Source organism: Triturus cristatus, chromosome 10, assembly GCF_964204655.1.
Source record: "Triturus cristatus chromosome 10, aTriCri1.1, whole genome shotgun sequence".
NCBI lineage: Eukaryota > Metazoa > Chordata > Amphibia > Caudata > Salamandridae > Triturus > Triturus cristatus.
In genome coordinates this window covers 969,451,330-969,479,272 of record NC_140593.1, presented here as the reverse complement: position 1 = coordinate 969,479,272, position 27,943 = coordinate 969,451,330, and the positions used below count along the sequence as shown (strand labels likewise).

The window sequence follows — 27,943 nt, the reverse complement described above, 5'->3', positions numbered from 1 at the left end:
TTGATCGTCCAAGGGAGTAGTCACTAATACAGCAGCAGTATCTAAAAGTGGGATGGGCGACTAGGAGAACAGGCGCCAAGTTGGAATGGAAAAAGCTGCGTCTAGATGCCAGCCTGTCCCCAAACTGGAGGTTTTCAGGCAAAAGGCCAAACGATGTGTGCTTGTCTTAACTTTCTGAGAGCTAAACACTGTTTGTCCTGCCCCTAGGCTGAGTTAAAACAAGAACAATTTAGTCGTTTTTTTAGTGATCTGGTTTTAAAACATTTGTGTTTTGTTTAATATTTTTGTATGTTACCTTGTTTTATTTGTGAATAGTAATCTTGTTGAGCAACTCACTACTGAAAACGTAGAAGTGATGGAGAAAGCCTGAAATCAAAGCGGACTTATTGACAGGGAAAATACCCTTCTACACAAATATAGTTGATATTACAATAAAAAACGACAGAACTTCTACAAGGCAGGGAGGCAGTGTAAAAAATACACAACAAATAAAATGTTTTATATGTATAAATAATTACAGAATATCAGATTGTCTTTTCAGATGCAACTTTCCACACCATGGAAAGCCATTAGTCTAGTGCATAACAAGACGCCTAATCACCTTTGTGTGAGAATTTGTCATTCATGTTAACTTAGGGATGGGACTATGGTTCAGTGACGGCTCAGTTGCAGCCTAAAGGAGGAAGCCCGGCATCCCCACTTGACTCCACTGTGTGTTGCTAGAAACTCACTTTAACTCTCTGTGCTTTAAGGCTTTTATATCAATGCATGGAATGCCAATTCAGTGGATAGTGTGACCTGCACGAAAATAATCCAATTCGCTCAGTGGAGCCCATTTGGATGACTTAAGTCCTCCCAAATGTTAGATCCTCTACTTTAAACATGTTTTTGCAAGGTCCTTCTTTGTAAGTTGTGTAACAATCTCTGCCTCATCTCTAGCTTATCAACCCCCATTCTGCAGAACATCAAGGTTCGCTCTACCACTCCATTTTTTTATTGCATCCGTTATATAAGATTAAAACAGACTATATTGTAATTTGTAATTGCAGGGTTTATGTATCACCAGGCTGCTTGTACCTATTTTGTGTGATTTTACTTTAATTGATTTCACATTTATTTGTCAAGTCAACATGATGCACTTTTGGTCTTCTCCGCCACTTCCAAGGCCATCACAGTTTGAAACCCAATGACTGTGAGCATCTTTTTCTGCGAGGACAAGTGGATGCTAAAATCATCTCAATTTCATAGTCTTTGAGCCACAACACATGTACTGGGACACATCACATATAAGAACATGGCCTCATTAAACCATGCAGACCTTCAGACCCTCGTAGCTTCTAGAATTTTCTGAATGGGAGTGGGAGAATGGGAGTACGTGTGTGTCAACCATTGAAACAGACTTACTTCTTCATGATTAACTTAACCCTGTTCTAGAACTCACAAAGGTCTAGAGATAGCTTGCATTCAAGTGATTGAGACAAGATGGAAGACTGCCAGTGTGTAATTTCTTCCCAGAACATCTAGTTTTCCTACATATTGTCTCCTGTCTTGCCAACATGCCCGAAAAAGCTGCCCTACCTGTCAAAATAGTTTGATATCCTTGATAAACTCAATGAAAAGCAAGTTTGCTTTTGGCTACTAACATCATTCCCAATTGTGCACCTGAACATTTTCATGAAGAACGAAGAACAGAAGGTGGAACCCGCTTTTATAAATTGTCTTGTGATCTAGACAGGATGTTGGATGAGAAAGTTATAAACACGTAGAGCCAATGAAGCTACTATCAAAAGACAGACTCACAATCTAGTACTTGCACCACTTAAAAAGGTGGACGACCGTTTTCTAGAGCAGCTATTAGCGGAAAACAAGTCGCCTGGACAAACCACCCAGACCTATATGGGTATCTATTGATTCACAGATAATGACAGCAGTTGCATTGCTTTAAAAATCTGGAAAATCCAAAGCTGAATCCAATACACACATAAAGTATCCACCTCTACGGCAAGGACAAACAATCACATAGTATATAGTCACTCATGTCTTTTGAGGCATCCCCAGAGCTCTAACAGAGTCACCCTCCACAGCTTTGTTTTTACCCCCACAGCAAGCATGATGCAGGACATGAGAAGGAAAAGGTCCACATTACTTGCCTCTGCCATGAAAGGAGGAAATTACCAAGTTTTTTATGGTATAAAATTCTGACTGCTTTCTTATTGGCATTTGAGCGAGAAGTTTAGAGTGTGTTATAGGCTGTAAATTCAACCTACTGTACAATCCACCATTCAATTTATGTTCATAGTCAATACACCAATCTTCACACTCTGAGTAAATACAGTAAAGGAGAAAACTATAGAAAATATTTTTAAAACAATCTCAAACCCCTCAGGGTAGCACAGTGTATTCTTATTTTACACCCCCTGCCAGGACTCTTTTTAGGTCGTTTCATAAACTGCCGCCAAGAGTTCAGTGGTGCCACTGTGAAGAAAGCACTGGAATATTGTTTTAAACTGGAGTATGCATCTGTAATATCATATTACTTTCCCTGAACAACAAGCCCTGGTGCGAGCACCACAGGCTGTGGATGGGTTACAGTAAGACGATACCCCCTTACGGCGAAGGTGGGGCGTGGCACCGGGGCTTCTTGCAGGCTCTTCTCGATACAGTACAAAAAAACAAGGAACATTTTTTGACTCGTAAACATAGCACACATTTTTGGTATTTTCGGTGTATTTTCTTTAACAATTCAATTTGGTAGTTGCTTTTTGATTTTACTAGTTTCAATTTATAGCTTTCTTTATGTGTATGTCATTTTTTGCATAAAGTCATAATTTCTATTGAGTAGTCAGGCCATATGTTCACTTTTTTACATCTGCCACTGCTATAAATATATAAAAATAGGGACCAAAAAGTCAAAGACTGACAGATGTGGTGTTTAAAAGTGGCTAATCGCCATGTTTTCTCCCTTCGCCTTCTCCTAGAGTTACACCCTACACAACCTGTGTATATGTTAGGACTCTTCCTTTTTCAATTGATTCTCTGCTTTCCATTTTTCTCTGGAAAATAAAACATGAAATGCAGGGGATTTCTAACTTGCATGACATCTAGCTGGGTCGATTTCCATTTTTCTGTCTTGGAATCAAATTATTCTGACATTTTTAGGAACGGAAGTAATTTGACTTCCAAAATAATGGAATGACTACCAACGTTATAAGCATGTACTTTTATGACTTCCTCTCAATTTAGTTAAATGAAGCTTTACATATTGCACTGATCTGCAAACAGCAGAACCCATACAAGCCAACACTCCAGATTTAAGGAGAGGCAGGATTTTTATAGCTAAAAGTGAAGTTATTTTAGTTTTTTTCCTTTAAAAAATCATTTTTCCAACGCAAGTTCAGGGAAAGTTCACTTTAACAATTTTTAGATCTGGCTTGTCAATGCAGCGGTCTGTAAGACATTTCATTACCAATTCTTTTAAATATAGAGATAGAAGTCTTTGGTCCCACCCAAAGTAGTATTATTCTCTCTCCTCATGCTATTGCCTATTTGGTGTACCCTACCACCTCATGTAATTGTCTGCTTCGCAATGCTACAGGGACTATTTTACTTCTGAAATATACGCTCTCACACATTCAATTCTTTATATTTAAATGCATGTTTGTAAAGGAAGTAAGATTTTTAAATGCCTTGTCAGCACTCAGGAGTAAGCCATTACCACACTACCTTAATTAAAATCACCACTGAATATTGTTACCACCATATTCACCAACCACATTGTGAGCACCACTACCATTATCATCACAGTTACCACCACAATAAAATGTGTGTACGCCAATATCAAGTCTGACATCACAGTCAGACCTATTGACTTTGGCCGATACTAGTTTTCTTTATAACTCCCTCTTAGGCATCTTCAGGTTTACAAATGTACAAAAACCTTGCAATAGGGCAGTTCACAGCAGACAAACCGTTAAAGTGTGGAGGCATGCACTTCAATAAAAGCTAAACTTTTCCTAAATTCGGCTATGAAATTGTATTCAGGTGGGAAGAAAAGTATATTATCATTTGTCCGTCAATCTAAAGTAAATAAAGGGAATTCATGTCAAAAGTTTTTTTCCCCATGAAGAAGTACCCCTCGGTCCATTACTTATCTGAGTTCTATCTTTTGGAGGCACCTAGAAAGACATCTTCAAACAATGACCTGCCTATCAGCATCAATCCAGCTGACCCTCCAGTATAAAGCAGTACCTAAAGTTGTGATTTTACAAATCATAGTTGTTCAGTCTTAGCTCAGCCCATCTGAATGGTTGAAATTAAATTGGGCAACTGTGACATCATGATAGGAAATCCTCGCTCAGAACTAGAATTCCCACATGGGTAGTAAAGGTGCGATCATAAAAATGTTAGAGGATGATAACTCCATCTTGGAGTCCAAAAAGACAGAATTCAGCCCAAAATACTTGCAGGAGTGGGGAAGCAGAGAGAGAAGAGGCTGGCAGAGGTGTCCAGGCAAAATAAGCACTGGCAAAGCCAACAGGTTGGGCCTTGGAAAGCGTGCCATTTGTTGTATTTATTTTTTGTAAACAAATGCAAGATGCAAAAAATGGTTGGCAAACATATAAATAGAGGAATGGTCCAGCAGTCCATCCACACCAACCCTAGCACTGAAGTGCACTCCTTTCAGGTGGCTGCTCACATGTGATCAGGGAAACTCTGAACAAGAAGGTAAGGTGGGCCTGCACACCTGTTTTAGACAAATTAATCGCAATCTTATAATGTGACACCTGTATTATAAAGATTCTTTTTAGCGTGCCTTCACGTTAGGGGATGTGAGTCTGCGTCCCTAATTATAAAGATCAATTGAAAGAGGTTGTGGAAACCCATAACCTACGTGAAGCACCGCTTGGACACAAAGGTCTCGTTCATTATAAACCATAAATGCATACAATATTCAAGTAGAAATGATGTCAATGAAAAATGCCAAATAATACGTATTTGATAATTGAGTGTGAGTATTGAAACATTTAAACATAAACAATTTTCCTTATACTTAAAGCATTAATCCATAGATGTACTGTTGTCAACACAATTCATCTAGCACGTTAATTTATGCTGTGATAAACATAAATGTGTCCAATGGACGATCCCAATGCATTTCGGGTTGATGCCTAACCCTTCGTCAGGGGATATGCAAATCACAAAGAGCAATTACATTTTTCTTGGTTGTATCTTGAAGACCTCCAGCCGGAGCTACAACAAAAGCCATATGAATAAAAATTGAGGAATCAGAAAAGACAAAATGCAGTAATTTCTCATAGGATTTGCACTCAAAGAAACAGAGAGAAGTAACCAAGAAGTGAACCAGAGCCCTTTACCTAGGAGTGAATGTGCACAACAATTAATGTATTGTCAAAAGGGTGCTCGATCCTTGAAAACCCCTGAGTGTTTAGTAACCCTACAAAGTGCCCAAAAGTAATGCTGTATATCAGCTTACCGAGACGTAATATAACGCAAGTCGATAAATGCTCAAGTAAATAAATACTCGAGCCTCTGAAAAACAAACGTAAAGTCATTAACACTTGTTGTCCCTGGTGTTAATTTGAGTCTAAAAACACACGAAACGCAAAGTCTAAACATGCTCAGGGAAACTGTCACTCACAGCACAAAACATTCAATAGATGAAGTGTGTTGGGCGTTGCTCCATGCTGTATACTGTGGTGGGAGGAAGCAAACTGTGAATAACAGTTGAAAAGACAAATGGATGAAGAAGGCAGACTCAAAGCCACTCAACGAATGTATGTATATTTAGTACAATTATTTCTATTGTATGACGATAGCAAGAAACTGAAGACGCCTACAAGCAAACCTAAAATACATTTAGCCTGAGACATCCCTTTAAAAATATGGCTGCACATCAGTGGTTTTAGCCGCGACCTTTGAAGGAATAGCACCATCAAATCACATCATGAAAAGGGAGCCTGGTATGCAAACATACAAATGTAAACCAGATGTGGCAGCAGTGATTGCAGGAGGGCGTAAACTCAATGGGTGGGTCTGGAATTATTGTGGCTGCTTCACTGCCAAAAAAGCTCTCTCATGCGCACACTATGATTCAACAGGCTGCTTCACTGGCCAAATATGCTGCAAAAATGTTGCATAAACCGGATTTTAATTAAACAAAATACCACTTATGAGCTACCAATACTCATTTTGACTTATATTGTCATTCAATTTCTCAGAGGAATATGTCAAAACGTGTTACCTCAATTGTTTTGTATGTAATCATAACAAAATGTGAAAGTGTTATCAGTCAGCTTTTCATATGCATTCAGAAATTCTGCCTTTTTACAGGAAGACACAAAAATATTGAGCATCAGTAGAGGAATGTATGCGAAATGACTTTAAGAAATTGCAGATTTCAGAATTAGTATTCAGCGTTGAACATAAGGGGGCAAACAAGATCAGGCTGGTTGTGGCATTTCGAGTTGAAATGTAAAGAGTGGAAAGGGGTCAGATCAATCGCATTTTCCCTCTCCACTTTAGCGTGGTTTAATGTAACAACGGAAACAATTTGGAATTTTGGGCAGGGAATATTATACATGTGAATAAAAACAGAGCTGACAGGGAAGTTATAGTTACGCTCACATTTCACTCACACAAAAACAGTGAAATTCAGCAGTGTATAACTTACGCCCCAGAATACATTGCTTACAACCTCACATATTACACCATTCATAACATGGTTTCAGCCACAGGGATCCCATCCCCCAGGGCCCAGCCAAAACACTATGGGGAAGGGAGCCACGCTGCCCCCCTCGCTTGGCCAATTAACGCCTAGGGACCCCATCCCCTGGGGCCCAGCCTTAATTGAATAGGGGAGGGGGCAGTGTGGACCTTCCCCTCCCTGGGCCGATTTTGTCCCCGGGGACCCCGTCCCCTGGGGCTCGGCCGTGTCTCCTGGGTACCCTGGAGCTCACCCAGTGTGCAGGATCTGGACCGCAGGGAGAGCCTCAAGGCCCCCGTTGTCCCAGTCGGCTCATCACCTCCTGCGGGAGCTGGCACTGCTATTGCACACAGGTAGCTGCTGGAAATGCAGCTCCCTTTGTACAAAAGCAAAGGTTTTATCTCTTTCCTTGCCCGCATGTCTGCAGGCATGGAAAGAGATGAAACCTCTGCTTCCAGCGGGTGGGGGGTTGCAGTGCCCAGGGCAATCTATGGTTATAGGAGGGAGGCCCCGCTGCCCCCTTCCTTAACTTTTCAGGGCTGGCCCCACGGAGGTGGTGAGCCCTGGGCGTATGTGGCCCGGGAGGGAGGGGGGCCCAAGTTGCCCGTCTCCCATTGTTTCAAAAAAGATTTGGCCCCTGAGAGTTGGTGGTCCCTGGGGTCCTAGGGGCCCTCCCATTAGGTGTTATTTAACCCCGGGCAGGTGGTGATCCCTGGAGTTTAAAGAGCCTCAGGAGGGGGGGCCTTGCACCCCCTCCTTTTAAAAAAAATAAAATCGCTGGCGAGGTGGCGGTCCCCGGGTGGCCCTGTGTGCCCCCTCCTTTTTTTATACAATGCCGGGAGATTTTTCCACACAAGAGCAGGACCCTGCGCTTGTTTTTTTAAGAACAAATTCACCAGAGTATCGGATCTGCCATAATTTTCAGCGGGGAAAAAAAACATTTGCCCTGGCAGGGTCACTCTGGGACCCCACAACCAGAGCTATGGGGTCAGGGTACTCCTACCCTGCCCCCTTATCTTTTATTTTCTATGCTGCTTCTGGGACTCAACTGATCTCAGCACGAGATCAGGAGAGTTTGCAGAGCTTCTGCATCCCTAGATATACAAATTTGGATTTCTTATGGTAAGTCAAAAACTACTGAACGGATTTACACCAAATAACAAAAAGGGTTCTTTTTGGACCAAGAGCTACCTTTCTGCCAAATTTGGTGTAATTCCGTCCAGTGGTCTGGGCTGTAGTTGTGTCTAAAATCTCTACGGGAATTAACATGGGAAAAAACGTTTTTTATAACCCCCTTTTCCTCAGCCCCCGCTCGACTGATTCCCGAAACTTTCAATGCACAACTAGAATTCCTGGGCCACTTTTTTAGGAAACTTTAGTTAAGATTCATCAAACAGCGCCAAAAGATACAGGCAAGTCAAAAAACGCTTTCTTATGGAAAAAAGGTCTAACTATAACTACCTACGGGCAACCACTAGTAGTAATTATAAAGATATATATATACACACACACACACAAACACACACACTACACGTGTATGTGTACATACATATATATTTGCAAGAAAAAAGTTAGTGACGTCATAGTTCGGTGTTAAAACGAAAAAAATACTCATTTCAAAACAATAAAACACTGAAATTCACAAGTTATAGTTTATAGAGCTAACTATAATTTGTGCCGCCGACTTACACTGCCAATGACTTTATATAGAGCACCACTTATTGCACGTTAAATGACATAATCGATGACATCACCGATGACACCTAAAATAAAAGTGGTTTCATAACCTGTATTTCCTAGACATAAGTCACTCCTGTAAATTATTTTCTGTAACTCACAGATATGACATGATTACATCAAATGCAGCTTTCCCAAAAGAATGACGAAGTGAAATTATTTGTAAACAAAGCATTTCTGTTTCTAACTGCGGAAAAGAGATTCACAAACGTAATGCTGATCTCTAGGACGTTCAACAGCACACCTGGAAATGTGTTATCGTGCAGGTTCAGTCCTAGCTGGACACCATCAATGCTCTGTGACAATGCCTAATAAGAACCCTGTCAGCAACAAGAGATGTTGGCTTCAGGTTTTATTTTTCTCTTTTCATCGGATTAAACATATTCTGAATATAAACTTATGTTACAAGAGCCCTGTAAGGATGAAGTGGCACACTCCAACTGTCCTCGGTCCTTAAAGAAAACAAAGTATGTGTCTTTAGAGAGCAAGACGCAGATGTACATGGCTGCAGTCTGCATTCTTCCCATTTGTACATGGCTGCAGTTTGCATTCTTCCCATTTGTACATGGCTGCAGTTTGCATTCTTCCCATTTGTACATGGCTGCAGTTTGCACTCTTCTCATTTGTACATGGCTGCAGTCTGCATTCTTCCCATTTGTACATGGCTGCAGTTTACACTCTTCTCATTTGTACATGGCTGCAGTCTGCATTCTTCCCATTTGTACATGGCTGCAGTTTACATTCTCCACATTTGTACATGGCTGCGGTTTACGTTCTCCACATTTGTATATCGCTGCAGTTTGCATTCTTCCCATTTGGACATGGCTGCAGTTTACATTTTCCCCCATTTGTTCATGGCTGCAGTTTGCATTCTTCCCATTTGTACATGGCTGCAGTTTACATTGTTCCCATTTGTACATGGCTGCAGTTTACATTCTCCACATTGTACATGGCTGCAGTCTGCATTCTCCACATTGTACATGGATGCAGTCTGCATTCTTCTCATTTGTACATGGCTGCAGTTTACATTCTCCACATTGTACATGGCTGCAGTTTGCGCTCTTCCCATTTGTACATGGCTGCGGTTTGCGTTCTCCCCATTTGTAAATGGCTGCAGTCTGCATTCCTCCCATTTGTACGTGGCTGCACTTTGCATTCTTCCACATTGTACATGGCTGAAGATTGCATTCTCCACATTGTACATGGCTACAGTCTGCATTCTTCCCATTTGTACATGGCTGCAGTTTGCATTCTCCAAATTGTACATGGCTGCAGTTTACGTTCTCCACATTGTAAATGGCTGCAGTCTGCATATTCTCCACATTGTACATGGATGCAGTCTTCATCAACCCATTTGTACATGGCTGCAGTCTGCATTCTTCCCATTTGTACATGGCTGCAGCTTACGTTCTCCACATTTGTACATGGCTGCAGTTTGCGTTCTACCCATTTGTACATGGCTGCAGTTTGCATTCTCCCCATTTGTACATGGCTGCAGTTTGCAATCTTCCCATTTGTACATGACTGCAGTCTGCATTATCCCAATTTGTACATGGCTGCAGTTTGCATTCTTCCCATTTGTACATGGCTGCAGTTTGCATTCTTCCCATTTGTACATGGCTGCAGTTTGCCTTCTCCCCATTTGTACATGGCTGCAGTTTGCATTCTTCCCATTTGTACATGGCTGCAGTCTTCACTCTTTCCATTTGCACATGCTGCAGTTTTAAGTTCTCCACATTTGCACATGGCTGCAGTCTGCATTCTCCCCATTTGTACATGGCTGCAGTTTGCATTCTTCCCATTTGTACATGGCTGCAATCTGCATGCTCCCCATTTGTACATGGCTGCAGTCTGCATTCTTCCCATTTGTACATGGCTGCAGTCTGCATTCTTCCCATTTGTACATGGCTGTAGTTTGCATTCTTCCCATTTGCACATAGCTGCAGTTTGCATTCTTCCCATTTGTACATGGCTGCAGTCTGCATTCTCCACATTGTACATGGCTGCAGTTTGCATTCTCCACATTGTACATGTCTGCAGTCTGCATTCTTCCCATTTGTACATGTTTGCAATCTGCATTATTCCCATTTGTACATGGCTGCAGTCTGCATTCTTCCCATTTGTACATGGCTACAGTCTGCATTCTCCCCATTTGTACAAGGCTGCAGTCTGCATTCTCCACATTGTACATGGCTGCAGTCTGCATTCTCCACATTGTACATGTCTGCAGTCTGCATTCTCCACATTGTACATGTCTGCAGTCTGCATTCTCCACATTGTACATGTCTGCAGTCTGCATTCTCCACATTGTACATGTCTGCAGTCTGCATTCTTCCCATTTGTACATGTCTGCAGTCTGCATTCTTCCCATTTGAACATGTCTGCAGTCTGCATTCTTCCCATTTGTACATGTCTGCAGTCTGCATTCTTCCCATTTGTACATGGCTGCAGTCTGCATTCTTCCCATTTGTACATGGCTGCAGTCTGCATTCTTCCCATTTGTACAAGGCTGCAGTCTGCATTCTCCACATTGTACATGGCTGCAGTCTGCATTCTCCACATTGTACATGGATGCAGTTGCATTGTCCACATTGGTACATTACTGAAGTTTTCATTCTTCCCATTTGCACATGGCTGCAGTTTGCATTCTACAGATTGTACATAGCTACATTTGGAATTCTTCCCATTTATACATGGCTGCCTTTTACGTTCTCCCCATTTGTACATGGCTGCAGTTTGCAGTCTCCACATTTGTACACATTTGTAGTTTGCCTTCTCCCCGTCTGTACATGGCTGCAGTCTGCATTCTTCCCATTTGTACAGAGCTCGAGTTTGCAGTCTCCACATTTGTACACTTTAGTTTGCTTTCTCCCTATTTGTACGTGACTGCAGTTTGATGTAAAAATGAAAAGCAATGTTGATAAAACAAACATATGCACTGGGTCTGAACACATAACAATGATGCTGATGAAAGCAGGCCGCAGAAGTGTCTCTCCTTATCTTCCCAAATTATTAATTTGTAAAATTAGTAATAGTGCCGAACTGCACAACAGAAAATCTCATTCAAAAAAATAAAATATTTGTATTTTGTTTCACACTCTTTCCTTTTAAAATTGTAATTATAATTTTAAAACACTGCTGCAACAAAAATACTTTAAATACACTCGAAGAAAAATAATGGAAATGAATCAAAACCTTAACAGACATATCCAGCACTTCAGAAATAAATACTAACATTTAAGCTTTTAAGCTGCATGTAATACTAAAATGAAAACCCAACTAAACTATACAAAATTAATTATTAATACAAAAAATACATAATGGGCAATATGTGTAAGTAATATGGTCCTATATTGCCATATCAGGGTTCTAATAACATTTACAAACAACTCTGTGCGCGGCCTTATGCTATAGCCCCTCCATGGTAATATGGGAACTTATTACATGGTTACACATTATGTATCCTATATAATTATATATACTATCCAGAATACCTAGAAAGTTTTACTAAACTAAGTCCTAAAATGTCTAAATGTTTTATCGAGGCGCCTTTTTAATCGCACAAAATCTCTTTCTCTAAAGCTGTGCATGCGCAGAATTAATAAAACGATTGTTCGAGTTTGTAGAAGTGGTGCAACTCAGCATTGTCTTGCAATTATGTTCTGCATATAGTGATGGCATATTCTGTGGAACTTTGCAGTTAAGAGAGTGTTAAGAATCATCTTTAGAGACGGGCTTCATATTTCCTGAGTAACTGCAACTTCTTCGGGTCTACAATGGCTGATGCAGGTCTGTCCTTTTCATTCTTCACTGCTGCCATGACTACAAGCTTTTTTACGTTATTGTTGGCGCAACAGGTGGTGGGGATCTCTAGACATGTGTTTCAGGATATTTGTCATTCTTCAGTAGAAAATAAGACCTTAAATTTGGGGGTGCTGGCAATGCTGCCGACGAGTCTAGGATCTGCCTGATATCAGCCCTCCCACCCCTCAAAAGAGGGCCCTTCCCATACACCCCTCTCAATTTCATGGGTGTTCACTCCCTTTTTCACCCTTGGAAACAGATATACTACTTTCAGTGAAGTAGATCTCAAACCGGTTTTCAGGCGAGGGAGGCCATTGGAGGAATTTTTCAAAATGTCTCCACCAGGACATACCCATAACCTGTAATATTACACTACAGTGGTGTAATTTTATGTTCGAGTAAATCCGTTTTAGAGTGAAAGTTTACATCTTCAGCTAAAAAAAACATATTTTGAGCTCGTAACTGCTGCTCTTGCTTGCCTGGTGCACAAATATGGTTATGAAAAGGACTCCAAATATGGACTACTTCAGGTATTGCTTTCCGCGATGCTCGTAGACACAGAGCCTCTTTTGTTACCCTCGCAATATAATAGACGGACAAATTGTAAAGGAAGGCTGTAACTCAATCGCCCTCTCACTTGGGTCAACCGGAGAGGAGATTAAGTCGAAACAATACCCTGCAGAAGTTAGTAGGGTCAAGTCAGCAGTCTCTTTCATCCGGGGCGGCAGAGCTTGACTACCTCCCCTGTGTGCATAGAAACAAAACAGAGCCAGGAAGAGCTCTCAACAGGATTGTCGCTTTTTATTAAGGCCTCTATCCGAAGATAATATTTTTTGAAGCTTCACAAATATTCTAGTAATCTACATACTTTTGTAATTTTCCCTCAAACAACATCCAAAAGACCATTCACACCAAACTCGGGATTATACCCAATAAAACTTTGACAGATTGTCCGAAGGATGGTAGACGTAACTACATGCGCAGTTATCATGTACTCGCCTTTGCATGACTCCATGTCTTAACACAGCTGAACGATCACAGCAACGCTGTCATACATGCACAACACCAAACCACTGCCCACGCGGCATTCACGTGCTTTCCCGCTAACCACACACTAGCCACTTCGAGGGCGAAGAATCCTATCTTTCAGTCCCCATCAAGATGCAGCAAGAACATCATAAGAACGGAACTCAGGTCCTCTACAAGACATCACAACAAACCCACATAGGCCACATCAGAGACACGCACTGCCATTTGGGCACGCCCACAGAGCAGCATGCAACTCCTCCACAACTGTGGTTTGGCGCATCAGGGGTATGGAACACTACATAAATGCAGCTATAGGACAACACAAAGCCCCTGGGGGATCTGTTTTTTTCCAAGTAGACAAAAAAGGCAAATCCTTTATCTTAGGACCGAGGAACAATTTTCACAGCTCCATGACAACATCAAGAGGAAACATTCTACTTACAAAAATTATGGAAACCAATTACACATGATTCACTTACAGGTTTGTGGCTTTCGAAAAGTCTGTGGTTTCTTGGATTCATGCCATATGGTTTTGCAGTCATCCTGGAGCTTATAGAACCGTCCTCTCTTCCACGACTGAGACTTGACTTTTGTCAGCTGGGAGCCTTTGAGAAGGTACTTCAGGTCCTCGTCATCCTGTAAACCTGAAACAGAGAAGTGCACAATGATATAACTCGATGTGTGCAATTCTCTTCCATGTTATGTGTTATCCCTTTCTTGAGTGGATAGTCTAGCGTTGAACAGACACAAGCATGATCAGGAATAGCAGGTCTGAAACAATGATATGGACATCGGAAAACGCAACACTAGAGTTCTCATTGTATATGGCATAACATGTATAGATGCGATCACACTGAGCCGCGTTCAGAGCGGAAGGTTTACTTACCTAGCAATGCAAGTCATTGGATGTGCTTTATCTTACCTATCCCTGCTGTTGAATTCTGTCTCATGGTTGTACAAAGCTGCATGGTAACATCTTGTTCGAGGTGAGCCACTGTTAGTGTGGGCCGTAGAGATAAGGATACTGGAAATCGGTGTAGAGTTGACCATATATCAAGAATATTTTATGAATCCCTTTCAAGATAAGGCGCATCAGCAGTCCTAGTCTTACCACCAAACAGCTATCCAGCAAGTACATCCTGCTTGGCGTCATTGAGAGCTTGACTGCATGGCTAACAGCTGTGTGGTTTCAGGCTTTTACTCAGACTGGTGTCCCTGGAGACCAAGGACAAGGAACTTCTAATGGGTAAGAATGGGTACCATAGCTCTCTATCGACAAAAAAGCCCACTCTTCACTGTCAGTCACTCACCTCCTTACTCTCAGGGACTCTGCTAAACTGGACAAATCCTACAAGTACTCTGGGAGATAACTTAATGGGACTCCTGGAGTCCTTTCACTTACTTATACCTCATCTACCACCACTGTCCAACCAGAGGTACTGCATGCTCTCACTTGCACACCCAAAAACAGCATTCACAACCCCACTGGATTCCTCGGCCCAAATGCTACCGGCACTAAAGCGTGTGGCAATGCACATAGTTCTGACCTATCTTTTTATATGCAAGGTCCTCCATCCTGACTGCGGAGTCTCTGCAGTCGTAAAAATACATACGTGCAGGAGTATATGCCTGGGAAAAGCGAATTTGCACGTGTGTATTTTCTCTTCTGTCCACCGTTACATTTTTAGGTCTCGTGATGTAAGAAGCGCATGCGCTGCTCTCGTCTTACGAGGCTTCTTGGAATCGATACGATTCCAGAAGCCTCGTCCCAGCTCCGCCTTCAGTGTTGATTTGTGTGCGTTGTTTGGCGTCACAAATTATGCCGACGACAGTGCAATGATTGCATGCAAGGCATGTCAATCGCTGCTTGTTGTCACCCTGTCTCCTTTTAGCCACGCCCACCGGGATTTGATCTTTTACCGGCGGCGTGACAATCTCCCCTTTATTCCTTCCAATGCACTTTTTTGATTGCATTTCAGCTAACGCATCGATCTAGAAGGGCTTCCGATCACAGCAATTCCATGCTACATTATTTATGCATCGCCAACTAGTAGTGCAGGCAGCGGGTCTACAACCTGGGGCAGTGGCATAATGCTGTTCAGCAGACCCCTGCATGTGCGGCCAAATAATTCACAGTTTACATCGGAGCATGGTGCCCACTTTAGGGACACTACGCTCCTTTTATTTATTTATGTATTTGACACCAGTGCCCCTGCGTCAGCGCTTCTTCTACCCGGGGAGGGATTTGCACGTCTCCTCTCTTCCCACCAGGCATCGAAGCGCACATCCAGCAGCTTGGCATTCAGCCTTTCCCTCGACCTGAGGTCTCTGGCTGCCGCACAGTTGAGACGTGTCTCCAATCACACAGGTGAGGCTTATTACATTTGAACCCGTGACACGAGGCCAGCAATTCCCAGGACGGGGCAGAGGGCCGATTTCTCTGTGAGAAAGGGGTTGAGAAAACCCAGTGCCCTTAGCTCCGCTGCCCGCCTAGTGCACGGCCCTAGTGACTGCATTTCATCAATGAATGGACTTGCAATCGGAGCCAAACCTGCCGACAAACACTTGACCACAGTATAAGACACAGCTCCTGGCATTGTGTCCAAGGAGCGATTTTATTTCTCGCTGCCAGCAATGCATTGTTTGAAAACTCCAGATATATCAATAGACATGGCGCAGACCGGGGCTGTGTGTCAGTTGTGTACCACAGAGAGGCCTGGCTTTGCATCTGGGGGGACGGAACAGGATAACAATTATAACAGAGAGGGCTTTATGAGTGGGGCTCCGCCTGGGACTTAAACTGCTGCTGGCTGTAGGAAGTGGGTCTGAGTCCGGGCTAAGAGGGAGCGACATGTTTCCACGCTCAGTGTTTTTTTTTTCTTTTCATTTTGTGACGTTAACTTTAAGTTAAGCGCATGCCTACATTTGTGACGCTGTTCGGGAGTTCACGCAGTGCATGGGCGGTGCTGCAATACTTGTGTTCAGTCTACACGGAGCATTTTGTTCTGAACCGTTGCCTTCATCTTGCCCTGAGGTGATCTGCAAAAATGAATGTGGCGAAGCTAAATCTGCTGCAGACTTTCCACTTAAATAATCAATATCTCAAATGGTATCAAAAGTGTGAGATAACAGTAATTTTTTGTTTTTTTTGTTGCATATTTATATAGAGCGAACTCAACCCAAAGGTATTGGAGCGCTTTACATGAGCACCGTATTTACATTACACATTCAGGCACGGGGAGATTAAGTAATTTGCCCAGAATCACAGGATGTGGACGCGACCTCGAGGCTCGAACTCTGGTTTCCAGCACCAAAGTCGGCAGTTTAAGCCGACGGATCACATCCTCTCCCCAATGGGGGCTCCTGGGGGTGGCAATCGCAGATTGTCCACCCCCGGGTTGCTTCGGGCAATGGTATGCCCTGACAGGTGACGCGCGCGTTAGGTAGGGAGCCGGGGCGGCGCGAGCGCTGTGGTGACGTCATAACCGTCACACACAGCTCCTGGGGGTTACGGAGGTGGCGGTCGCGTTTTGAGGGCGGTCGTGTCTCTTGAGGAGGTAGCGTGAGGAAAGTATTTCCTTTGGGGGGGTTTTTGTCAGCTTGAAGTATGGATGCAGCCGCTTCAGTTCGCGAAGCGCTGCGTGTGATATGTGAGGCGGGCCGGGAAGATTTAGTCAGGCCCGGAGTGTTATCACAGGCTTGGGTGGGGCTCGATAGGAAGACACGGGGGGCGGCGGGAGGTGTGTCTGCGGCCGTGTTAGCATGCCTGTCTAGTGAAAGTTCCCCGGCCCCTTCGCTTTGTGGGGAGAATGCGAAAGATTTGTCCTTACCACAGGAGGGTGGCGCTTCGCTTCCTCAGGCTCAGGGTGTTGTGCCTGCAACGGCGCAGTTGAGGAGAGGGAGGGGCAGGCCGCGCACACGCGCTAATAAGGTCTTGTTACCTCAGCAACAGGTCACAGCAAGTAAAGGTTTTGTTTCCCTGAATTCAGTCGAGGGCTCGAAGGGGAAAGAAAATACGCCATCTGGTGGGCATTGTCAAGAATTACATGTGGCTCAAGGAAATAATCAAGCGTTGGCGCCACGTAAACATGACATTTGTATATTTAATAAAGAGAAGTTAGGTGGTTCAGTTTTCGCTACCAAACCTCTTGGGGAACGGAGTTTATCACCTGTGTTTTCCAGTGCAGGGGGAGAGTTATTGTCATGCTCAGGGCATGGAGAACGTACGGGTGGTACAGGTGATGCTGTGACGCAACATGGCAATGAAGGGGAGTCGTTTTTAGCGGGGAGGTCGGGGTTGGCATCTGGGGGGGGGGTTTCCTCACATGTTTACACCGGCGACATGGGGGGAAGCAAGAGGCAAGGCGGCCTTGAAGAGGCAGAAGAGGGTCAGTGGGTTTGGCTGCCTAAAGAAATTAGAGATACGGAGCGGCTCTCCCGTTTTAAAGGAGTTGGAGCGACAGCGGCTGCGGGGTCAAGCGCCTTGCAGCCCTCCGTGGGCGAAACGCTGCCATGCACAAAAAAGGGCAGTGGGAGTAGACCGACCAGGCTTTTGGCGTCCTGCAACGACCGAAATCGACGAGAAGGGGATTTTTTGGCGAAATTCCCCACGCCGTTGGATCCTAAGAAAGCGTCTCGTTTTGCACAAGGGATCAAATGGAGTGTTTATGATGGGGGTGTTGGGGATGGGGAGCTTCCTGGTTGTAGCTCACGGGGTGGTAGAGTAGGAAAGGAGGGGGGTTTGAAGGACAAGTCCGTTGAATTTGACAATGTGTCTTTAGAAGAGGGGGAAATTGGGGAAGAAGATATCCAGGCGCAGGACTTTTCCTTGTTTCTTGGGGGGGGGTCTACTAAAGAGCTTTCCAGAACTTATTTTTCACAGGGAAATACACAGGCTGACGCGATAAAGGGGACCAAGTCAAGTACGGATTTCGCTGGGAGAAAGAGGAGGATGTTGCCGGATGACAGACAGGTTATACCTACAGGTGAGGCATTTGGGAAGTCTCGTTGTAAGATTTTGTGCGTTGATAAAAGTGTGGGCACGGCTGATGAGGCCAAGTCAACGTTATGTGCGGTTAGTCAGGTGGTTACAGATACAGCGGGCTCTGACGCAAAAAATCAGGGGCCTGTGGGTAACAATACGGGGGCAAAAGCGGAGGTTAGCACAACACAGTCATCCGTTTTGAAGCGCTTGCCTTACATGGGTCTCTCTATGCCATTGGGTTCTCACTTGTCGAAGGTTACGAAAGAGAAAATTTGGAAGGGGGAGTTTGTGGATGTACTTAAGTTACTCCACAGAGAGGTCCAGGCGAAAGAGGGCTCCAAAGAAGAGGCATGGGAGTTAGCCAAGAGGCCTAGGGTGCCCACCAACATAGATTCATGGACCTCGGCATTCCTCATTTTCGCAAGTGTATATTGCGAACGTTTCCCCGATAGATCAGTGGCAATTTTTAAATATATGGATACAATCAGGAAAGCGGCCATTGAATTTGGGGGGTATGCCTGGCTTCGGTATGACGAAGAATTCAGGGCACGATTGGTGCTGATACCCGAAAAACCATGGGGTGAGGTGGACAACGAGCTTTGGGTGCAATTGATGTATCCACAAAGGCCCCCGGCAGCCATGCATACAGCTAGTGGTTTAGCAGTTCACAATCGGCCCTTTCAAAATAAGCCCACCCTTGGGGGGGTGGGCAGTTGGAACAAGCAACAAAATTCCATGTCCGGCGCTTGTTGGAACTTTAACAAGGGATTTTGTAATAAATACCCCTGTAAATACAAACATGAATGCTCTCGATGTGGAGGTAGACACGCAGTTACTCAATGTTTTGGGGAACAGCAGCATTGGGAGGGGAGCAGTTTGCCAGGTAGGGGGAGGGGAGGAGGCTCACAACCTGGTATCAAAGGCTTTTACACCAATTAACATGGTCAGAATGGGGGTATACTTGGCGCATTACCCTGACACGCAGGAGGCAGCTCTGCTCGAGTGGGGGTTTAAAGAAGGGTTCAAGCTAGGGTATCAGGGACCCAGAATTCGCCGTTTTGCAAAAAATCTTAAGTCTGCTGAAGAGTTTCCACATGTGGTGAGGAAGAAATTGTTCACAGAAGTGGCTGAGGGTAGGATGGCAGGCCCTTTTGTTACATGGCCGTTGGAAGATCTTATGGTGTCACCTCTGGGTGTGGTCCCCAAGAAAGCGGAAGGCGAATTCCGCATGATCCAACATCTTTCGTGGCCACATGGGGCATCTATAAACGACTTCATTGCCAGGGAAGACTCCATGGTTAAGTTTGCATCAGTGGATACAGCGCTGGGTATGATAAGGCTGGCAGGGCAAGATTCAGAACTGGCGAAATGCGACATCAAGTCGGCTTTCCGGCTATTACCTGTTCACCCCTCAGATTTTTGTTTACTAGGCATTCATTTTGAGGGACAATTTTTTGTGGATAAGGCCCTCCCCATGGGTTGTGCAACATCTTGCAGGCTGTTTGAGGCGTTTAGCTCATTTTTACAGTGGTGTTTTTCATGGGTGACAGGTCACACGGGAGTAACACACTATTTAGATGATTTTCTTTTCATGGGTTCAGCAGGTTCCCAGCAATGTGGAAAGGCGTTGAAAGATTTTCAAACATTCACGCAGGAGATGGGTGTTCCTTTAGCACCAGAAAAAACTGAAGGGCCTAGCTGTTGCCTAACTTACCTAGGTATTGAAGTGGACACCCATAAAATGGAGGCTAGGTTACCGAGGGAAAAAGTGACCGAGATCACCAGGCTTCTAGAATATGCCATAAGAGCCGACAAGTTGAAGTTGTGTGAGGTACAGTGCTTGCTTGGTCATTTGAACTTTGCTTGCAGGGTGGTCAGGGCGGGCAGGTCATTTTGCAGAAGATTGGGGTTTGCCATGTCGGGCATCCTGCTGCCTCATCACAGGATCAGAGTCACGTCTCTTATAAGGGCTGATTTGGTGGTATGGCTGCATTTTCTGGAAGATTTCAACGGCGTCACAATCTGGTCGTTGGAGGCGGATTTTCATTGGGAAATACAGTTATACTCTGACGCTTCCGGTGCAAATGGTTTCGGCATATTCTGGGAGGGGAAATGGTGTTCGGAGCAGTGGCCTCAAGCATGGATTACTGAGAAAAGGAGTATAGCTTATTTGGAGTTTTTCCCGCTTATAGTGGCCTTGGCCATTTGGGGTCCACAGTTGGCTAACAGGGCAGTGATTTTCAACGTGGATAACAGGACCGTTGTAGATCTGGTTAATGGGCAGAAGGTCAGAGACACAAAGTTGCTGAAGCTCTTACAAAATTTTATGTTAAGATGCCTGCAGTTAAATATGATTTTCAAGGCCAAACATATTGCGGGAGTGGCAAATAACATTGCAGATGCCCTCTCTCGTTTCCAGTGGGCGAGATTCCGTGGTTTGGCGCCCGGAGCAGACCGGCAGAAGACACCGGTTCCCCGGGAGGTCTGGGATCTGGCGAATTGACCACGCATCGTCTCATCGAGAGCTCCTTAGCTACCAGTACCAAGCTGGCCTACAGACGTGCTTGGTTGGAGTTTTTAGAATCAGGAGCTAAGTATAGATCCCCTCATGGGGCAGGTTTCAGACAGCGTAGGGATGACACAATCAGGTTCATAATGGGTAATATCCATAGGAACATATCTTCCACTACCATAGCCAGGAAATTGGCCGGGGTATCATTCTATGGAAAATTCTTTTGGGGCTATGAGCCGTCAGCTGGGGAAATGGGTCGGAGACTATTGCAAGGTTGGGCGAAAACGAAAAAGAGAGGCCAGTACCACAGAGAGCCTATATCGCTCAGATTATTATACAGCATTACAGGCGTTCTTGAGGGGATATGTTTTTCTCAATTTGAATATATGTTGTTGAAACTATGCATGATTTGGCTTTTCTTTGGGGCATTCCGAGTTTCAGAATTATTGGGCACTGCGCATGTTGAGGGCCTGAAAGTGCATAATGTTTCTCTCTCCCTTTCTTCTATTTCTATTTTCTTAGCACAGTCCAAAACAGACCAAGTGGGTAAAGGGTCAAAGGTGGTTTTGCAAGCAATTACGGGTCCATTATGCCCAAAGCAGGCATGGTTAGATTTCATGTCAGTGGGGGGGGCAACATCAAATTTTGTTTTCATACACCAGGATGGTTCCCGACTAACGGCCTACCAGACGTTAATGATTTTGCGCAGAGCTTTGGAAAAGGTGGGAGCAGACCCCTTTCAATTCGGGACACATTCTTTCCGAATAGGAGCGGCTTCAGAAGCCGCCAGGTGGGGTTTTTCGCTCAGTGATGTAAAAAAGTTGGGTCGCTGGACTTCTGATTGTTGCTTGCGCTACATTCGCAACTTGGAGAGCGATTTCCCTAAGTTACGATACTAATTTGCCTTTTCTTTTCAGGTGTTTGTGCCAACGAAACATTGTCTCAGCACCGGGTGTGGATCATTGGACATTCTTTCATTAAATGGGCCGCTAAACAAGCGGAGAAAAGGCATTTTGGGAGGAATTTGGGGTTTCGTTCGGAAGAGATCCTGTTGTCATGGTTTGGTAAGAGCGGCATGAGGTGGGGTCAGCTTTTGCCTCTGATCAGCGAACTGTCTTGTAGAGGTAAACCAGCATTGTTACTGATTCACCTGGGAGAAAATGATATAATTCAATTGTCAGGTCTGGGTTTACTTATCGACATGAAGACAGATCTTAACATTTTGTTAAAGACATGGCCGGAAACACGGTTGGTTTTAACGGCACTAATGCCTCGAAGAGTCTGGAAAGGAGCAGAAAAGTTTTCTGCAGTTGAAAGATCAAGGCGAAAAGCGAATAGAGACCTTCATCGTTTTTGTCACAATGCTGGGATAGGTTGGTTGTCTCATGACTCCATTACAAAAGATGACTACCAGTTTTTTAGGCACGATGGGGTCCATTTATCTTTTATAGGTAATGAAATTTATCTGTTAAATATAAGGGAAAAAGTTTCAAAGAATTTCCAAATTGGAACATGGTGTTAGTTCACGATGTTTTAGCGACATTCGTTTCATGGATAAGATGAGTTATTTTGAGGCTGAAGTTCAAACAGTTTTTACCCATCCAAGTGTGTTTTCTTCTCTCTCTCCCCCCCCCCCCCCTTTTTTCCCCCCCCCCCGCTTTTTCACAAAAGTTTTACATTTCACTTGAACCCCTTTTTTAGTGCATTAAGGGGTGGTAGGTGTTGCAATGTCCGGCTTGGGGGAAAGCAAACTTTGTCACATACGGAGGGGATGTTGGGTAATGACAAAGGTTGACAGAGTCTAAGAGTCAAACGATTGTTGTATAAATAAAGTTTCACCTGTTTGGCGACAGCGGTGGCATGTGTTCTCTTAACTGATGACAAGCGTCCAGTCAATGGTGAGTCGAGTTTGATGAAGGGGGGGGGGGGGAAAAACTCCTGTGTTAGGGTTTTTCCCGGTGGCAGAGTTGGAGGAGAGCAAGACAGGCAGGAAGGGTTGGGGGCATCAGGAATAGTTTCGGACAGAGGGAAGCAAGGGAGCGAGGTTGGAGGCAAGGGGTAGGCACGAGAGGTAGATAGGGGTTTGGGGAGGAGGTTTAGGCCGAACAACGTTAGGGGAAGTTGGTTGTTGGGGAAATTTTGTAGGGGTGGGGGGTGATAGGTCGGAATATGTATTTTGTGATATTGTGATTTATTTGCCACCTGTCCAATAAAGCGGCCTTTTACCCCACTTATTGGCTTGGGTCATTATTATTGCCCGATGGGGGCTCCTGGGGGTGGCAATCGCAGATTGTCCACCCCCGGGTTGCTTCGGGCAATGGTATGCCCTGACAGGTGACGCGCGCGTTAGGTAGGGAGCCGGGGCGGCGCGAGCGCTGTGGTGACGTCATAACCGTCACACACAGCTCCTGGGGGTTACGGAGGTGGCGGTCGCGTTTTGACCCACCCACCCTCCCTGTGTACATATGAGTTGTTATATTGTTCTGAATATGTTGATAGATATATAAAAAAAAAAAAAAAAAAAAAAAAAAAATGTGTGTGTATGTGTATGTATATGTATATATATGTATATATATGTATATATATATATAAATAAAAAACCCTTTTGGGTGGTTGTCGCTTGGCCAGGTGGCAGAGTTGGAGGAGAGCAAGACAGGCAGGAAGGGTTGGGGGCATCAGGAATAGTTTCGGACAGAGGGAAGCAAGGGAGCGAGGTTGGAGGCAAGGGGTAGGCACGAGAGGTAGATAGGGGTTTGGGGAGGAGGTTTAGGCCGAACAACGTTAGGGGAAGTTGGTTGTTGGGGAAATTTTGTAGGGGTGGGGGGTGATAGGTCGGAATATGTATTTTGTGATATTGTGATTTATTTGCCACCTGTCCAATAAAGCGGCCTTTTACCCCACTTATTGGCTTGGGTCATTATTATTGCCCGATGCGCTGTTAAGTAACTGCAGCTTCTCCTCACACACCAACTCCAGTTAGAGAGTCGAACAGCACCAATAGTTAGCCGGCTCTCACGCCCATTTGCAGCTGACCTTGCCTCACCCCTGCTTTCACTGTTTTTCTTTCATATTTGGCATTTTGCTCGGCTTTGCCATCCCTCCAAGCCTCGATATTCTTCAATAAACAAAGCAGAACAAGGACAACTGCAGTATGGATCCGGGCTGACAGTTCCTGCCACATTAAGCCTCGCCACAGCTGTGATGTGAAGGCGCTTAAAGCTGTTATGGTAAATAACATCCGCTATCTACAAAGTTAATCAGCTTGATACCTAATACGCTGCCTCAATCTCTCAGGATAACACTCAAAGCTCATAGAGAGATCTGTTGCAGATAACATCTACCTTCATTCAACCATGCATCTGAGCTTGATAAGAGTGGATGTGACCTAACTGCTAGAGAGGTGGACCTCATTGCTTGGGAACCCGGTTCGAGTCTTGGCAGGGACGCTCAACATCCTAGGATTCTGGGTAAGTGACTTAATCTTCCTGAGCCTAACAAAAAATGAATGTGTCCTCTGTAACGCAACCGGTGCTCATGTAATGCGCTCTGATACCTTCGGGTCTAGTTTGCTCTATATAAAACTCCTCCCCCCCCCAAAAAAAAACCCAGACTCATTCACATTAATGTGTTTATCCGGTTGCAACCCTGAAGCACGAGCATGTGAATTGCTGAAAAGTAGTGAAAGTGAAACACAGAGCAACACCAGAGATAGTAACACGCATAGACTTAGACAGTGCCCCATAGCAGTGCTGTGCTGTGGTATAATGCCCTTGAACATGTAATGAAATATAAACAAGTGATGGGTGGAATGCCTCATTTCATCACGGCCCCTGGTAATTATTCAGGGCAAGCATTACTGGTCATTATTTGTAGCTCAGGGTAGCACTTTAGACAGGGACCAACCCTGTCAGGCTCTGTTGATTACTTCTCAAAGCTCTAGCCAAACAAAGATCTGAAAGGCTTTTCACCATTGCACCATAAACATATATGGTGCTTTTCTTGGCTAGGGAGAGTTTTTATAGGGCACTCTTTACAGCAGTGCTTTCCAAACTTTTCATGTTGGTGACACACTTTTTAGACATGCATCATTTTGCGACACGGTAATTGAGTTTTACTTGCAAACTATATGATTTGTAAAATAATAACATACATACATTTCCAAGACTGCTGTCAATTAGAAGTAACAATATGTAAATATGTGCAAGAATTAAAACAATTTGAATATAACCAGCAACACTTACTATTTTAAAAAGATGTATGAGGTTGATAGCAAGCATGTGGAGCTGCAGGAGCCACGTCACTGGCGATGCTGCTGTCGCCTCCCCCCTGTGAAAGCTTGAATAGGTCTGCGTGCGGCGGCAGTAGCGAGTGCTGCAGGAGCTACGAGCATGTGGATCAGCGTCACTGGTGATGCTGCTGTCGCCCCCCCCCGCATATGCTTGAAAGGGTCTGCGGGGGGCAAGAGTCTGCAGGGGCGCAGGAGCGAGAGCCACCGCATTCCTTACTCACCGCCGGAGGTTCCACGTGTCTGTGGGAGGGCAGCAGCAGTGAGTGCCAGATGGCCGCTGGCCTCCCCCTGCCCTATATTGAACGGGACTGTGGCGGGGGGGGGGGGGGGTGTCGTAGAGCACTACACTCACCACCGGTAGTCTACTCACCACCACTGCTGCTGCCGGATGCTTCAACGGCTCTGCAGGTGGCTGTGAGCAGAAGTGATGCTCCGACTCCAATCACGGTTCGCTGTCCACCACAGGAGACTCCTCCTCTTCCACAGGAATGGATAATGCATCAGTAGCATGTGCAGTACCAACCTGCGTGATGCCTAGACCGCGTTGCCTAGACTTCATTGTGTGACACACCTACAGACAGCAGCTGACACACTAACGTGTCACGATACACCATTTGCAAAAGCACTGCTTTACAGGGTACAGGAGCTTATCTCGGCCTGTCTCATCCCAACCCAGGAAACCCATTTAACTCCCTTGATTCAGCTTGCAAGTCAAATTCAAAGGCTGGATTTGCAATAATTTATTGTACCAGCTAAATGTGATAAATGCATGCTAATTAGCTGGTGGTAACAATTAGTCATTTGTGATGCAATTGCAAGCGTTTAGTCTCTTAATACTGGTGTGATTAATCTTCCTGTCTAAAAGTATGCTATATATTTTCCTGATTTTTCGCTAACTAAATATCAGTCAGCAGAGAAAAATATGATTTATTTTTGTAACACCTAAAAGTGTATTGAGGGTGAGAGGCACTTTGTTCCCCATACCAAATACAGAACACAGTTTATGTGCAGTCTACATTTTAAAAGTTGCACCAGTAGAATTCTAGTAAGCTGCACATGAGTACAGATCATTGTTTTAAATTGTATCTTAGTTAAGTATTATTCAATGTGTTCATGCACGTGCTGCACAGACTCCACAATATCAAGTGGCAACGTCAGCATCACAGTTTAAACCCTACAAAATATCATAAAGCAGTAACATACTCAATTAGGTCAGAGAGCAAATACTGTAGGCATTTAAATGTGTCAGTTGTGGGTGTCTTATCTGTGTCTTTTAGTATGTTATTTACAGCCCTGATTAAGGTCTCGCATTTACACAAGTTTAAGCAATTGGCATTGTAAATGACAATGCCTTTTAATTATGTTTTAGAAACGAAAACAAAAATAAAAGACATTGTCATTTGCAATATCAATAGCTCAAACTCGCATAAATGCGAGACCTATTGCATTGTAAATGCTTGTTTCACCTATAGACAATCCCCATGGCCAACACCGCTAGCTATTTTGGGGTGTCCCCTCGATATTCCTACACTGTATACAGACTTGTACCTGTCTTTGACAGAAGCACATTTCACGCCATATCACTGCAAAGGTTAGTGAATTCCCACAAGCTCACAAATGTGTGTTCACAACCTATTGAGGCACATCTGCCATGGGCCGGCCCCTCCCTGCCCCAGGAGGAAACTTCCTCACGCTTAACTTCATATTTCAGTTCCATACCAGGTTTGTGTGAGCGAATACTTCACAAGTGTAAATGAATATTTTGTAAATATGCACAGTGCATTTTCAGTAATATCACAACCTACTCGGTGTGCACAAGTTCAGCTTAGAAAACCGAGCATATGGCTGAAATTTCTTTACGTCATCCAGTGTAGTTGGCTATTTAAATTAAGGAAAGTGCCTTCAGAGATATAAAATAGCGGTACTCTAAATCGGTTCATGTCAAGGATGAACAGCTTGTTCTTTCATGGGTTTATTATGCACACTATGGCACTTGTCACTAGTCCGCTCCCACAGGTTTTTTTCCTGTGAGTCCCACTCTAATGTTTTAAGGCTGCATGCATTAGGACATCAAATACAGGTCTATTGTCTTTGCCAACGCTTGCTTTCTTGGCATTCGAGAATAAGAAGTTTTCTTTTTTCCATTATAAATTGTGGTCACAAGTAAACAAATGGAAACATTCTAATGGATGAGCTATTATGTCTCACTTGAGGAGATATGAGCTGTCCAAGGAAATGGTACTATATGTCGGGTTGATCTGAGTGAATGAAAACCATTAGAATGAGATGGTTGAAGCTGAAAGTCCTATGAACTCAGAGTTGGGTTGAGTGCTAAGGAAAGGTTCACATCAGAAAAATGCTAGATGGAAACATGGGTCATGCTATGCTGCATGCGATTTTCTCAAAGGCAGCAAGAGAGCATAGTGAAAATGGTAATAAGTACAATATGCACACAATTTGGGACTTGGGGGCCGATCAGGATGTGTCGGAAAGCCTCTGACCTCAGGTTGGAGGCTTTCTGACACTCATCATTGGTTTCTATTCGGACTGGCTGAATATGATACCTCCGGTTGGAATTGAAACCGGCCGGTCATTTCGGCTAGCTTCCGACGATGGACTCAAGGAGTTCGTCGGCCAGTCAGAACCGGGCCCTAATCCAAATGGACGACGGTTTACACCGCCCGGATTACGATTCGAGTTTTTACGGCAGGGTTTCCATGCGGCCTTTCCGACAAGGAAACCTTGTCGGGAAGCGTGTTTGGGGGCCCCTAGCAGGGCCCCCTTTCTCTTGCGACCTCTGGTTGAGGGCCAAAGGTGCACCTATGGTGCCCCCCTGGTAATCCCTGCACCTTGTGGCTGGCACCT

General features: G+C 44.3%; 1 protein-coding gene across 2 annotated transcripts in view; it reads right to left on the bottom strand.

Moving 5' to 3' along the window:
• Window positions 1-27,943, bottom strand: part of PLCD1 (phospholipase C delta 1) — a 413,368-nt gene that overhangs the window by 242,560 nt on the left and 142,865 nt on the right. For both annotated transcript variants that reach the window (XM_085628871.1, XM_085628870.1), the window contains exon 2: window positions 13,774-13,938. In XM_085628871.1, the coding sequence (XP_085484997.1) occupies window positions 13,774-13,938 (165 nt within the window). The remainder of the gene's footprint in view (window positions 1-13,773; window positions 13,939-27,943) is intronic.